This window comes from Microtus pennsylvanicus, chromosome 6 (assembly GCF_037038515.1).
Source record: "Microtus pennsylvanicus isolate mMicPen1 chromosome 6, mMicPen1.hap1, whole genome shotgun sequence".
NCBI lineage: Eukaryota > Metazoa > Chordata > Mammalia > Rodentia > Cricetidae > Microtus > Microtus pennsylvanicus.
Window position 1 is genome coordinate 96208680 of NC_134584.1, and position 15618 is coordinate 96224297.

General features: G+C 43.5%; 1 protein-coding gene across 1 annotated transcript in view; it reads left to right on the forward strand.

The window, feature by feature from the left end:
- Positions 1-2088: 2088 nt before the first annotated feature.
- The window catches only part of LOC142852293 (liver carboxylesterase 1-like), a 31796-nt gene continuing 18266 nt past the window's right edge, over positions 2089-15618 (forward strand). Inside the window, exons 1-9 of the mRNA XM_075976925.1 lie at positions 2089-2146; positions 2232-2387; positions 4950-5154; positions 7840-7984; positions 9587-9717; positions 11421-11574; positions 12151-12255; positions 12878-12982; positions 15314-15352. Coding sequence (XP_075833040.1) covers positions 2333-2387; positions 4950-5154; positions 7840-7984; positions 9587-9717; positions 11421-11574; positions 12151-12255; positions 12878-12982; positions 15314-15352 — 939 coding nt within the window. The 5' untranslated portion in view covers positions 2089-2146; positions 2232-2332. The remainder of the gene's footprint in view (positions 2147-2231; positions 2388-4949; positions 5155-7839; positions 7985-9586; positions 9718-11420; positions 11575-12150; positions 12256-12877; positions 12983-15313; positions 15353-15618) is intronic.

The window sequence follows — 15618 nt, forward strand, 5'->3', positions numbered from 1 at the left end:
AGTGGCAAGAACCTGTACTCTTTTGGGGTTCTCCCAGACACTCTTGGCTTACAACTTTAGTGGAGGAATCCTATAACTGGAATTGGATTTTTGTTTAGTAAATTATTGCTTCTAAGAGGAGTGCTAGTCTCTATGTAGGGTAAATTCAATTAATATATTTTATATGAATATAGATATATATCATAAAATATTTACTTGTCAAAAATCTTTGTTATTAATCACCACTACTGCCAATTCTTCCTTTACCCTCTCCTTTATCCTTCTCCTCACTTACTCCCCTCCCATTATCCCCCTTCCTCAACCCATATTACTTGTATTTTACTATCTCCTCTCCTACTAAGATCTTCCTTCTCTCTCCCACAAATGGTACTTTTCTGAATTCTATAGCTAGTCAAAATTAAACAAAGAAATCTAAAACATTGACACTAAGATATGTAATAAATGTAATAAGTGATAACATATGACCTTTATCTTTCTGGGTCTGGGTTACCCCACTCAGAATGATTATTTTCTGCTCCATTCACTTACCTGAATATTTCATAATTTTATTTTTATAGCTGAATAAAATTCTATCATACATAGGTATCACATTTTATTATCTATTTATCAACTGATGGACATACAATCTCTTTCCTTATCCTAGCTATTGGGAATAAAGCAGCTACAAATATAAATGAGGTTATGTCTCTATAGTAGAAAATAAAATGCTTGGGCTATTTATCAAGGAGTTGTACATTTCCAAGGGTCACGTGATAAATCTGTTGCTAATTTGGGGGAAAGTGGCACACTGATTAAGGAAGAGAACGTGGGGAGGCAGGCTGGTGGAATACATGTGGTCTGAAAGAACAAGGACGAGGTGGGGAAAATAAGAGAACTAGCAGAGATAGGGTGGAGCAAGAAGTGCAGAGTGGACAGTGGAAATAAGAGAACCTCTAATGTCACATCTAAGAAAAAGCTGTAATGAAACCCGTCATGAAGCATGATTAATAAAAACCCACAGAAGAAGCTGGGGTTCAACCAGAAGACCAGAAAAACAAAGCAGCCAGCCACTGGCCCTTACATCAACCTCAGTTCGAAAATGGTGATCCCTGCCTCCAGGAATCTCAGAACGATACTATGACTGAGAGCTGTCTCCTCCCGTTTTATAATCCTCTCTATTGCTGGGATTTAAGGCATGCACCACTGGGATAAAAGTCATGCACCGCCCGGTATTTATGGCAAACTAGTGTGGCTACTGGGATTAAAGATGTGTGTTACTATTGCCTGGTCTGTAAGGCTGATCATTGGGGCTGGTGTGCTCTCTGATCTTCAGGCAAGATTTATTTATTAAAATACAAATGAAATGCTGCAACACTGTCTCTTGAAAATAATCTTTCAAAAGACATTGAATTCTTAGTAAGAAGTTTCAAAGCTCAGAATTCTTAGTGAGAAGTTTCTATTTAAGAGCTTAGGAATTAGAAATAATGCTGTGTTTCTTGATTTATTTTAACTGCTATGTGTAGGAAGTGGAAAAGGTTCAATCTTCCACCCAAGAAGACTAAGCTCACAACCTCCTCAGCAGCTAGATGTGGCTTTTACTTCCCCAGTTTCTTTCCTGTGGAAGGAAATGTCAGACATTTTAGCAAATACTTAAGAATGAGCGAACAGAGAATTGAATGCAGTGATTAGAACAGGGAGGGATGGATCGGTTCAATGTGGGAGTAGTCCACCCTCAGATGCCTGCTCTACAAGGTAGTGTGTTCCCGCACAAGACGGTGGGCACTACCGCATAGGATCTCTTGACAGAAACACTAAAGGCAACTCAGACAGTAAAGGAGGTAGACAAGAGTTTAAGGTTGCTTCAAGCACGAGATTTTAGAACTCTAGGAAATGCACATGCAAGAATGTTAAACTGCGAATCCAAATCTTGGAGTTGAATTGTTGAGAGGCCTTGAGTTGCTCTAAAATCTCCCATCCCTCTCTGGGGATGCAAAACCAAAGCATCTTCTGCCTGCTAGGCTAGTCTCTGCCTCTGGGTGGCTCACAACACTGAGGTTTGACTGCCACAGGGAGAAAGCTTATGTAAGAAGTCCTTGGGTTAGTTTATGGACCTCTGTTATCTGAGAGTTGGGCAATGACTTTGCAAAAAAGAGAGAGTGAAATCCAGGTGGGTGTGGCTTAGAGGTCCCACTAGAGGCTCAGAGAGCTCTGGGTCAGGGATTTTCATTTGGTTGTTTTATGTAAATTGGCAGAGTGGGCAGGACTTCAGGGGCTGATATAAAGCTGTGGGCAGGACCAGTGCTTTCCCTCCAAGAACCAGGCACCTCACTGGACCCTGAGGTACTGTCCTTCCATGATGTGGCTCTGTGCTTTGGTCCTGATCTCTCTCACTGCTTGCCTGACTCAGGGTGAGTACTGTTGGATAAAAGCCCAAGGCACACATTTGAAATTCTCTTGGGCACTCGTTCATGGAGCTGCATGTGGGAAATGTGGGGAAAACAGGCCTAGTTTCTAGGAGGTGTTGCTAATTCAAACCCTCTAGATACAGAGGGGACACATATTCTAAGCCTCTTCATTCTAGATCAGGGGCAGAGGAGGTCCTGGATAACCTCCTGCCTCTGTAGCAGGAGTTAATAATTTACCTCCTATTCTTTGTCTAGGTCTCATGGGGCATGGAGAAAAAGCTAACCAAAATATTGAAAGCATAAACAACAGTAACAGAAAGCAGGGGTGCATCCTAGCTTGTGTCTGGACTCTGTGTTCTTGAGTAAGGTAATACGCTTTACAGCCCAGACTACTGTGTTTCTAACACAGGGACAACAACATCTCCTCATTTAACTGCATGAAGCCGAAATGAGCGGCTGTGCCCATAGCAGTCCAGGATGCAGCCTGCTCTAGCCGGGCGATGGTGGCGCACGCCTTTAATCCCAGCACTCGGAGAGGCAGGTGGATCTCTGTGAGTTCGAGACCAGCCTGCTCTACAAGAGTTAGTTCCAGGACAGGCTCCAAAGCCACAGAGAAACCCTGTCTCGAAAAACCATAAAAAAAAGAAAAGAAAAAAAAAGAAAAGAGAAGATGTAGAAATGCAGCAGACTCACAGAAAACTTGACATGTAAACCATCATACCAAGAGCAGCTGGCCATTGAAGAGATGATTATTACTGAGAAAAGCATACACCAATGTGGTGGAGCAGGAGGGAAACACTGGGGTCAGAAGGCCAGGGCAGAGTGGAAACTGGTGGAAAAGATCTTTGTCGTGGTTTATCCTGGAAAGAAGGAAGGAAGCAGAGGACAGTGGTGTAGCCTTGGCTGGTTAGGGCTGTTTCAAGGGGTTCAGGGATGTAAAGGCTGGACTTGTTTTTTTGGTATCTAGTTTTAAATTATCAAGTCAGGTTTGATAGCCCAGGGCAGTAGACCCAGTATGTCTCTGCAGTGGTTGGACCCCAAGAGTGACAGTTCACCCCAATAAACAGAGCTTCAAATGTCAAAGCAACAGGTATAAAGATCAGATCCATGGTCAGTGCAGGGGTCTAATGTGGGGCTTTGGCAACCAACTGTGTCACCCTGTGGAAGGGGCATGAGGTTCCCAGGGGAAAGTGCTCAACCAAGGTCTTCCGGAATCATACCCAGCTCTCTCTGGCTGTAGAATCTACTACCCATTAAGGGCAGTGGTAATACTGGCACTTCAAGACTTTGTCTTCTCCCTGGCTGTGTGGCATTTTGAGAGTCTGGGAGCAGAGTGTGAAGCACTCAGTTTTGGAGTTAAACATTCCTGCGCTGCTGTTTTCCATGGCAATGACCTCCTCATTTCCATCTTCAGGAAGGTCAGCCAGGCTGCTTGTGATTCCTCATTTCTAACAATGGCCTTGAGAGCTGCCACCATCAGGGGTTTGGTGAAAAAAAAAAACTGTGAAAAATTGTCAAGTGCATGTGCCATACGCTAGGTAGTCAAATAATCACACATTCCATACTCCATAGCTGCCAGTGTCTGTAGCCCCATTCATGCCTCTGTCTCTATGTCCACTTTTCTACTCGGAGCAATCTTACTTTCTACACACCTCAGTTGGGTGGCTAACGATCTTGAGTTGACACAGGCCACACCTAGTAATTGCAGCCCAGACTTTACCCAGCTTTTCTGAACTCTTGACAACCTCTCTCCCCTTCTCACTTGGGTCCCTAGTACTGTGTGCTTCCTTCTCCTGCTATGGTTCTCAGTCTCACATTAGCTCTTTTCAGTGTATAAACTTTTGATCTTTCTGACTCTTTCACATTGTTCTGCTCAGATGCATAAGTCATGATGTGTCATTTTCAAACAGATAACTAGCTGCCCACCACTGCCACCTTCTAGCATTGAAATGTCTCCAGATCTCTTCTTAATTCTTTCCCCTAATTATAAAATGGCATTCTAGTACAGATACAGATGTCTTGATTTCACACAAAATAGCAATGCTGATACCCATGGACATTTCAACACACACACTTGGTAAGAAAGTCATCTCAGTGGGACGGTGACCTGAAAGCAAAGGGAACAAACATGAGATTTGTCATTAGTAAATCAAGACATGGACACATTCCATTTTATTTCATTTAAAAATATTTATTTTATTTATTTTAAAAATAAATAAAAATATCCATTATATTTTCTGAGATTAAAACTATTACAAAGTTTCTCCTTTCTCTTTCCTTCCTGAAACCATACTACATAACTCTCTGTTTTTTTCAAATTCATAGTCTCTTTTTTGTTACTTGTTGCTATACATACACATACACTCCCATATACATAAATACAATGAGATCAGTCTGTATAATATTACTTGTGTGTATGTTTCCAGAGCTGGCCATTTGGTATTTGATAACAAACTGGTGTGCCCATCCTTTGGAAAGACCATTTCTCTCCCTCTGAGCGTTTCTTAGTTTCTTGTCATTCTTTGTGTGGGATTGAGGTCTCCTGGTCCTCTCTTTATCCACCAGGACACCCATCCTCACCACCCGTGGTAAACACCATACATGGCAAAGTCCTGGGGAAATATGTCCGCTTAGAAGGATTCAAACAGCCTGTGGCCGTCTTCCTGGGAGTCCCCTTTGCCAAGCCCCCTCTTGGCTCCCTGAGGTTTGCTCCACCACAGCCTGCAGATCCCTGGAATTTCGTGAAGAATGCCACCTCCTACCCTCCTATGTAAGTTACTGGGGTGAGCCTGGGTCTCTTTAAGTGGAGATGTCTGTCTCAGTGTGGTGCAGGAATGAGTCAAAGGAATCTTATGATTGGCTATACTTTCTTTTAAATTTTGATCACTTTTTTCTATTATTGAAAATAGATTTTTATATAACATATCCTGATTATGGTTTCCCTTCTTCTAACTCCTCCCAGCTCCTCCACACCTCCTTTTCCTTTGGATGCATAATCTTTCTGTCTCTTGTTAGAAAACAAACAAGCATCTAAGAAATAAATGATAAAATGCAGTAAGATAAAACAGAAACAACAAATTGGAATAGGACCAAACAAACAGAAGAAAAGGAGCAAAGAAAAAGTATGAGTAACACCTGTAGGTACAGAGAAACACATGCTCACAAACATGGGAACTCCACAAAAACAAAGCTGGAAACCCTTTTATGGCTCCATTTTAGGAGCAGTATGGAAACCTAACAGAGTAGAAGCTTCTTCATGTACATACCTATAAGGCAATCTGAGTGAAATTGCCAAATAACAGGAGAGACAGAGCCCCGACTAGACACCTCTCATAACCAAATACAGACTCCTGTTCCAGAAATGGGTTCCATCTATTCTAGCTGTTGTCTAAGGGGGTCCCTAGTGAACTGTAAAACAACCCAGGCTGGTTTTCTCTCCACACACTGACAGTAGAGCCCAGTTGCTGAAGACAACACCAGCATAACTCACTGAACGTGGAGAAGTTGAACTGGAGCCTACACAGAGCCCTCACGCCGTCAGAGTAGTGTTCCTGGGATGGAAGGTCCTCTGCATGCTCTCAAAGGAAAAAAGTAGACACCAGCCCAGCTACAAACCACCCACCTTACAATGGTAATCTGCCTGCGGGATATTTTGTTGCAGAAGTAACACAAAGCTTATGAAAGTGACGAACCAAGATCTGGTTTGATTTAAGACACACTCCATGAGGTGAAACCCATAACCAACACTGATTGGGTGGCCAAGAACCAGAGACTAGATAGCGCAGGGACTTAGGGTAAAGCCAAATAAAATAAAATAAAAGTAAAAGAAATTCCCATATTGCCACGGACCGGCTCAGGGGAGCCACTTGGACCGTGGGAGAAGCAGGGTCTTGGTAACAGGAAGGCACAAGTTCGGCGAATGACAGACAGACACAACACACAAGAGAGTGGTTGGAATCTGCTGTGATTTTACTGAATTCATGTTTTCATTATATAGTATTCAAACAAAGAACAAATCAGAAGGTCATGTGTCATTAGTTGGCACAGTATGAGAGCTTCTTTTAGTCACATCAGCAATATTTAAGAAAAGTACATTATCAGGAACAGGTGTTAGACATAAAACATCCTTAGAAGAGGAAATCTTGTCCTTCGGAATGTAAACCTCAGGCAAGTGGTTTCATCTTATGAATAGAAAGTTTCTGTCTCATTATCGCTATCATGGCCCTTCCTCTTCCTAACCCTTTATTTCATCTAGTGACCAAATATACCTAATCAGTTCTCTGCACCTGTTGAACTATACTTTTTAGTACCTTCTTATGCAACAGACATCATGGGGGTTGGGATCTAGCAAGCCTATCCATAAATTTCAAAGTATATAACAGTCTTTGTCCATCAACATTAACCCATCTATTCTTTTGCTCATCATACACCCTGTGTATGACAAAGGTTCTGCTGTAGTCTTATACATTCCCATACTGCGCTTCCCTATCTCAGAGCTATTCCTGAAGAGAATGATCTTTGTCTTGTGTGTGTGTGTGTGTGTGTGTGTGTATTACCATTATTATAAAAGAGATTGTGGGGGGGCCTGGAGAGATGGCTCAGAGGTTAAGAGCACTGGCTGCTCTTCCAGAGGTCCTGAGTTCAATTCCCAGCAACCACATGGTGGCTCACAACCATCTGTACTGAGATCTGGCGCCCTCCTCTGGCGTGCGGGCATACATGGAGGTGGAATGTTATATACATAATAAATAAATAAATCTTTAAAAAAAAGAGATTGTGCAAAGCCCATATCCCACATAGCCAGCTAATCGAGAAACCCGTCTATGCCTCAGCTGTGGCTAATACCAGGCTGTCTGCCATTGACCTCCAGGAAGCCTAGTCCCATGGGACATGTAGCTACTGTCCGGCATAATGACAAATGTTATGTCACACAGATGACACTGGAGTTGGTGTGGCACCATATATATAAAAATTTCTCTTTCCAAAAAAAATATAAAAAAGTCATCTAGCAAACCATTCCCAAATAATAAATTTACTGAAAGAATGATTTTGTCTGTTGGGCAAACAGTAACAATCACAACAATAAAAAATGCGATGTTTCAGGTCTCTAAATACCAGTGAAGCTGATGTCTTCACCCATTTTGAACTATTAATTTCTCTTCCTATTCTGAAGAATATTATGTTCCTGTTCTTGGTGGTCTTGGGAAACGTCCCAGGATGGAGATGTGGAAGTTATCCAAAGCTCTGAAACAGGAAGAAGTGCCACCTCATTCTCCCTGTTGAGAGTTAGGAGGCATTTATAGATCCATGGGATTCCCTTCAGAAGCCACAGACATGGCCTTAGTCACTGATGCTCCATCAGCAAGATCAAACCACCAACACAAGGAAGGTTGGGCCTCAGACAACATGACCAGTGTCAACCAGGTACAACTTGGGTGTCCTCTTTCCTTCCCAGGTGCTCCCAAGACCCAGCAGCAGGGAAGCTCCTCTCAACACTCTTCACCAACAGAAAGGAGAGCATCCCTCTCCAGTTTTCTGAAGACTGTCTCTACCTAAACATTTATACTCCTGCCGACCTGACAAAAAACACAAGGCTGCCGGTAAGCCCGTTCATCACTGGTCCTGACCTGTGGATTCCAGCATCGGTCTCTTCCGTGCACTGGAAGGGGGATAGGAGAAGCTGCAGGCAGGAGTACTATAGACAAGAACTGAGTCGCAAATCCAGTGACGTCAGACCTTGGTTGAGGTTGCCCTGCCTCTGAGATGCACACCTTAATCTTCCAAGTTCTCTCACACTAAAAGTAATGTGACCAGTAATAATGTCTAGCCGGAATTATTCTGGTGAGAATTTGATCCCCACAGTAGGTATAGGCTAATTTTCATGAAACTCAATATTGAATATAAGAGAAAAATGAGCGATCCAGGTGATCAACCTTTTAAGATTTGAATAGATTTGATTTAATGTAACCAGTATAGTCCCAACATATAGAACTTCAGTAAATACTGCTAGTGTGCAAATAAATTTCTTTGATTTTTAAGAATTTGCAATTTGTCAAATACGACTATTAAAAAATTATTCATAGTGACAGTCAGACTAACACAAATGTTATATTAGAAACAAAACACATTTTCTCATTAGATTTGAAGTTCTCATCGAAAGTTTCTTTAATTGGCTTATAAAATAACATCCATTTTAATATGCACAAATGATTCCTAGAAGGACCATGAGAATGAGTTGTTTTGGAGTTTGCGGTCCAAGAAAGTAGTGCAGTCTGAGAAGTACTTCAGGACCTGAGTTTGGTTCCCAGAACCCAAGAGAAAGCAGGATCTGTAATCTCTGGGCAGGGAAAAGAGATGGGTGGTTCTCTAGAGCCCAGTGGTCATTAGCTCAGCAGAGGTACCAAGTCCTAGATCCTGCCTCAAATAACATTGAGCAGGGTGCCTAAGACCGGACCTAAGGCTGACCACTGGCCTCCACATGTCCACATTTGACATGGACATACACTTGAATGTGTACATTTGCACAGAGCCGTACCCCTGCTGCAGAATGCCCTGCCTCCCTCTTCTGACTAGAGGGAGAGCACAGTGATACCACCACAAGTTCAGCTCTGAAGGAGAAAACAGGGTTCCAGACCCTCAGTTCTTTTAAGTCTCTCAGGCTTTGCTCAGGATTTTCTTTGTATGTAAATCCAAAAGTCCAGCCACGCCAGCCTGTGAGAAACATGGAAACTCTATTGCTCTTAGAAACCCACGAATTCATACATTCTCACGCTTTAAGGTCCACAGTGACATCCCAAAGCAAACTCCAGTGCAAGGTTCATGCATCCTAAGACCCCATGGATCATCTTTTTGGTGTTTTCATAAACGATCATGTAGTTCCACTCAGGATAAATCCTCAGCCCCTACAAAGCCTTAGCAGTTCATTTCCTTTTCAAACAAGTCAAATACAAGAGACCAAGTGATGATGAATTCCTCAAGGATCCAAGGTAAACTGGAGCATCCATCCTATCAGGCCCTGTCTAGATATGTCCTGAAAACCCCATAGGGCTCTTTGCTAATCAGAAGACTTACAGTTGTGTAGCACCATTGCCCATTCGCAGAGGAGCCATAGAAACGCCTTGTGCAACTCTTTCCCAGAACTCCCGAGACTGGGGCTGTAGCTTATGTAGCGATGCATGTGTAGCTATTCTCTCCTTGTCCAGGTGATGGTGTGGATCCATGGAGGTGGAGTGGTGGATGGGGCGTCCACCTACGATGGACTGCCCCTCTCGGCTCATGAAAATGTGGTTGTAGTGACCATTCAGTACCGCCTGGGCATCTGGGGTTTGTTCAGGTAAGATACCCGACATTCTTTTTTTTTTTCATTCTTTTTTTTTATTGATAAAAGAAGAATAAAGAAAAAAAACAAATTTCCACCTCCTCCCAGCCTCCCCTTTCCCTCCCCCTCCTCCCACTCTTCTCCCCCTCCTCCCACTTTTCTCCCCCTCCTCCCACCCCTCTCCCCTTCCCCCCACTCCTCTCCCCCTCTCTCTCCAGTCCAAAGAGCAGTCAGGGTTCCCTGCCCTGTGGTAAGTCCTAGGTCCTCCCCCCTCCGTCCATATCTAGGAAGGTGAACATCCAAACTGGCTAGGCTCCCACCAAGCCAGCTTCCTTAGCAATCAGGGAAATGCAAATCAAAACAACTTTGAGATACCATCTTACACCTGTCAGAATGGCTAAAGTCAAAAACACCAAGGATAGCCTTTGCTGGAGAGGCTGTGGAGGAAGGGGTACCGACATTCTTTCTTACACATTATACCCTAGGTCCATGTGCTTTCTGTTACTGCAGCAAATGGCACGGGATATGTGACTACAGAGATTCCCAACTTACTTACCTTTGAACTAGAGCTAAAAGGCCAAGATTGTGTGGTTTCATCAAATGAGTCATTGTTGGGAGACTCTGGTTGTGTCACTACATGTTATATAAATAAAAATAGAAGCTGATGGTGCAGACAGATGATATGGTGGGAGAAGTATCCCAAAGAAGGGAGTAATGTTGCTTTAAAAGATTAACTAGTTCTCTGGGGAGCAACCGGGTCACAGAGAACTGGATTCATTTCTTTCCAGGGCAGTGTCTGCAGAGATCAAAAGAACCTTCCTCTGAGTCTCAGCTTTCACAGATCCCTTCACTGCCTGATAATGCCACAAGACAGACTAGGGCATGGAACTGGACCTTTGGTGGGCAAACCTTCTGCAAACCCTAATGAACAATACAAGTCCTTGCTCCAACCCTGATCAAAGTCCCATGTGTCTAGACTGATACCGTCATAACCATCTACTGTTATAGGTCTATTACTTTAATACTACAACTTTTCTGTACGGGGATGAGCCTGCTCGGTAAGACACATTAAGTCCTGTCATTCCTCTGTACAATGGTTCTGTTTTACTTACAATGATACAGAAGTCTTTGGCAAGGCCACAGCACCCATTCCTCCTGCATCTCACACCAGCATCTCTCACGCTTCTGTTCCTGCGGTCCTTGTAACCTTGCTTCTCCTGCTGCAGCTCCCTCTTCCAATGCTTGCAAGAATCACTCGTTCATTTTATTCAGACCTCTGCTAACTGCCACTGCCTAACGAGGTCTTTTCTGGCTACGCAGTCTAAACTACCATGCTACCATGGTATTTTATGTCCCATCCTAACACCCCATTTCCTTTAGGCCCAATTTTATTTTTCCACTAGCTTTTTCTATATTCATTTCTTCTCTTGGTCTATGTACTTCATCAAGAGACAACTGTAGTTAGAGATTTTCTCTGTTTGTCTTCAGATGAGCCCTAGCATTTAGACCCTGTTGTGTGCATGCTGGGAGGTCCCTGAGTACATAGTACCTGGAGGGTGACTGTAGGGACCACAAAGACCATCACTGTAGCGATGAGTGGATAAACGAGTATTACTCTTGATAATATGGAGCCCAGCCTTAGTTCAGAGAGCACACTAAGAGCCCTAGGTCAGAACACAGCCATGGCATCTCTGTTCCAACTCACCATTGTCTTACAGCACAGGCGATGAACACAGCCGGGGGAACTGGGGTCATTTGGACCAGATAGCTGCACTGCACTGGGTCCAGGACAACATTGCCAACTTTGGAGGAGATCCAAGCTCTGTGACCATCTTTGGAGAGTCAGCAGGAGGTTTCAGTGTCTCTGTTCTTGTAAGTGTTTCTCACTCCACAGAGCACCAGATAATCCAGGTGAATGGCTGGGTTAAAAAAGAGCACCTGACAGGGGAACCCACAGAGACAGCTCACCTGAGCACATCGGAGTTCATGGACTCTGGATCAGGACCTAGGGAGCCTGTATGGGATTGACCTAGGCCCTCTGCATGTGTGTGACAGTTGTGTAGCTTGGTCTATTTTTAAGGCTCTTAAAAGTGGGATTAAACCCGTTCCTGATGCTCAGCTGGCTTCTGTGAACCTGTTCCCCATACTGGATTACATCACCTTTCTTTGGTGCAGGGGAAAGGGCATCAAGTGCTCATCAACCTTATGCGCAATGCTTTGTTCAAGCCCATGGGAGGCCTGCTCCTTTCATAATGGAGACAGGAGGAGTGGATGGGGAGGCGGTAGATGGGAATGGAGAGGGGAGGGGAGGAGAGGAGGGAGGGAAAACTGTGGTTGGTATTCAAAATAAACAAAGAAAAAATAATTTAAAAAAGAGCATGTGAACAGAGTCCTAAAGATGAGTGAGTTACTGACTTCTCCTATGAGCATAAACTTGCTTCCTTCCAGGTGTTGTCTCCCCTGGCCAAGAACCTCTTCCACAGGGCCATTTCCCAGAGCAGTGTGGCCCTTAATCCTTGCCTGTATGGGAGAGATGCCAGGCCCCTAGCAAAGGTATGTGTCACCTTGGACTGCTCCTGTGCCTCTTCCTGTGCTCTCCAGGAACCCCAAGTGTCTTTCTTGCTGTAGGATTCAGCTGAGGTGCTCCAGGGATCCCTGAGGGAGAATGGGTATGCAGAAAAGGCTACTGCTTTAAGGGCACACTACACTTCATGTGTAACCTCCAGCCATTCTGCCCACATTTCAGTGTCTCTAAGACACCATCATCTCCTGCGCATACCATCTGCGCATCACCCTTGTTTGTGAGGGGAGAAGAGAAAGAAAGACACGGAAAGAATGCCAACAGTGTGTCAGAGGTGGGATCTGAAACCAGATAGTGAAAACAGTTTCTGTAGCCACACTTGACTTTGAGAACATTAAGTTCTTCTTGTGTTTCTGGGGAAAGAAATTACATCCATTTGATCAGGCACCAGAGGCATAAGATTGTATAATAAGACCCTGTCAGTGTTCTACTCAGTAACAGGAGTTACACTCCAGGACTCGGTTGCTGGATTTGCTGGTCTAGAATTCTGTCCACAGTGATCTGTTGATTTAGAAATTAGGAAATGGTAGAATCAATCCACTCTCTTCATCGAGGAAGGGAAAGGATATACTCTTGGCCCCCAATCTCTTACAGAAAGTGGCTGCTGTTGCTGGCTGTAAAACCACCACCTCAGCCGTCATGGTTCACTGCCTGCGCCAGAAGACAGAGGATGAGCTCTTGGAGGTCGCTCAGAAAATGGTGGGTGTGTCCATCCTAGAGCCCCACCCTGTATACCTGACCCAAGGTGTCATGTGTTCAGCTATGCTCTGGCTTCATATTTCATTGAACAGTTTCCTGTCTCTCAGAACTGTCAACCTTCCATCTAAATTGAGAAATTTTTAATTTCTTTCTTGTTATGAAATACTTCAAATATCAGAAAGCCAATAATAACACGATGAAAAATTACATGACAGACCCCCACACACTTTATCGAAACACAGTATTTTAAGAAATGGCATACTGTGTAAGGAGTTCAGCAGTGAGGAAGCCCAGACTCAGGGATCCTGGAGCTGGGTTCTGTAAGGGTTGCAGTTTACAATAAAACCAGTGAGAAGTCAGGGCTCTGGAAGGTGGCAATAGTCAAATGATGAGTCTGCCCATGGGGACTGTCTGGAGCCAAGAGCACTTTTCACCAGAGAATAACTGACTCCTTGACTAAGTGTGGTCTTCAAGTCTCCCACACATAAGAAAGGAAAGTTTGAAGCACCTATTACCTGGTGATCCTTATTCTTAGCCACGCGTGTCAATGTTTGGAGATAGAGCTTGAGAATTCACTGCAGTTAAACAGAAAGCACCATAATCATTTGTTTGTGTGTGGATTTTACACTTAGAAAACCCTGCAGTAATTTAATTTAGGATCTTGCTGTACAAAGAGTTAGACCTGAAATAGTTGTAGATGAAGAATATGAATTGTACAATATTTTAACATTATCATTTTCATATTTTTAAGATATAAAATGATCCCTATTCCCACATATAACTATCAACCTGAGTTTTGGGGATGAGACATACAGCAGAAGACATTTGAGGAAAATGTCACAATTTATGCCAGTCGGTGTAGAAAACAAACACACAGCATACTGGTAGCATCGTTTTCTAGATTTCAAAGATACTCAATTAAAGTACTAGGATTGTCATCAGACTCCCTTCCAAATTATCTCTGAACTATCAATTCATTTTCATAACCAAATCCTGTTCATCACTTTTTTTCATCAGTCTAGTAGAGATGCATCTAAAACTTTGAATTAATCCTTTTCCAGTCTAATCAATCATTATCCAGGAATTATTCAGTCAATCTCAACCAACATATCTTTGTCAGACCTCCAAAACAATAGTTTGTTAAATATCTACCTCTTCCTTTTCATCTGCATTTTTAATAAATTCACATACATAAGCAATACTTGTATTGACCAGCTACATCTATACATCCATGTGATGTCTCTGTGTCTGTCCATTTATGATCCATACAGAGGGGAGCTAAAAGGGAAACCATGAGAACATACACTGAATGATTTCCTGATCACAGCCGAGAAAAGGCCAGGATGCAATGTGTTTCAGTGTGAGTGCAGGATTTGGGGTTTTCTCATCTCAGATGAGAACAATCTTCAAGATACCTTGAACGGAAAAAGAAGTGTGTTATACAGAATTTCCAACCAAATATCCTGGAACAAATAGCTTAGGATGTGGCTAGATCTAGACACTTTGTTGGGAATGTGTCTATCTCCATTCCTTTCCATTTGTACTTGAAGAAAGGTGTGGGAGTCTTCTCTCTAAACTAGTTTGCTTTCTAAGCAGGTTAAAGACCTTAGAATTCTAGACTAACACTCTCCATGCATGGAAGACAACTATACTAAAAAAAAATTGTAGCAGTAATGTTAAGGGTATACTCAGCTTCCCTGGCAGAGTTTTACCAAGATCTCTGACTTGCATGAAGCAGATTGTAGAGAAGGAAGACGTTAGGAGCAGAAAAACCAACTGGGAAGTTCCATCACTGCATTAATCCAGGCAGGACACCTGCTGGACACTGTGCTTTGGGTCACATGCAGTTGTCTGCATTCCTGCAGCAGGAGGAAAGAAGGCAAAAGGCAAGGGTGTGGTGGAGGGAAATTGGGGTTCTGTTGCCCATCCTGGCTTTAGACTTATCCTCGCTTTAGATACTGTGCACCCGTACCACTACCTTGACGTAATAACTATACTCTCCATGGGAGCCAACAGGGTGTTGTGCTGGAGAGAGCAGATGATGGTGAGAGATGAAAAAATAGAGATCACAGTCAGAGGCCCGAGACATCCTCTGCATGCCCTGGAGACCCTGCATGGGCCCCAGGCCCTGTTTCTTCACTGCTGCTGCCCCTGAACCATCCTGCTGCAGCTTATGCCCAGACCCTAAGGACACAGCATAGGGTCCTCTAATTCTGGTCCCACCAAGGAATAATCAGGAGAAAGAACCTAACATTTTAGGCTGAAACTCAAAGGATCTGCTTCTGTCTAAGGGAAGTTCCTCACCCACCTTCTCTGATGTTTTCTCCACAGAAGTTTGGTTCTCTTGATTTTGTTGGAGACCCCAGAGAGGTAAGGACCTTTGCTTTCTGTAGATGAAGGTTGAATCTTATGAATTAAATCCCAAAGAAAGGACTTTCCTTTGTAGAACTGTACTGTTCCTTATGTGTTTTCTGCTCAGACCCAGTGAGGGAAAGTCACTAGCTTGGGTAATACAGCCATGGCAACCAGGAGCAGGGTAGCCTGATTCCTGATTCAGTGCCTGTCCTTAGCAACTGTGTCCCCTAGAGTCACCTATCCCCTCCTGTGCACGTTTGCTGCCTCTAAAATGACACTGT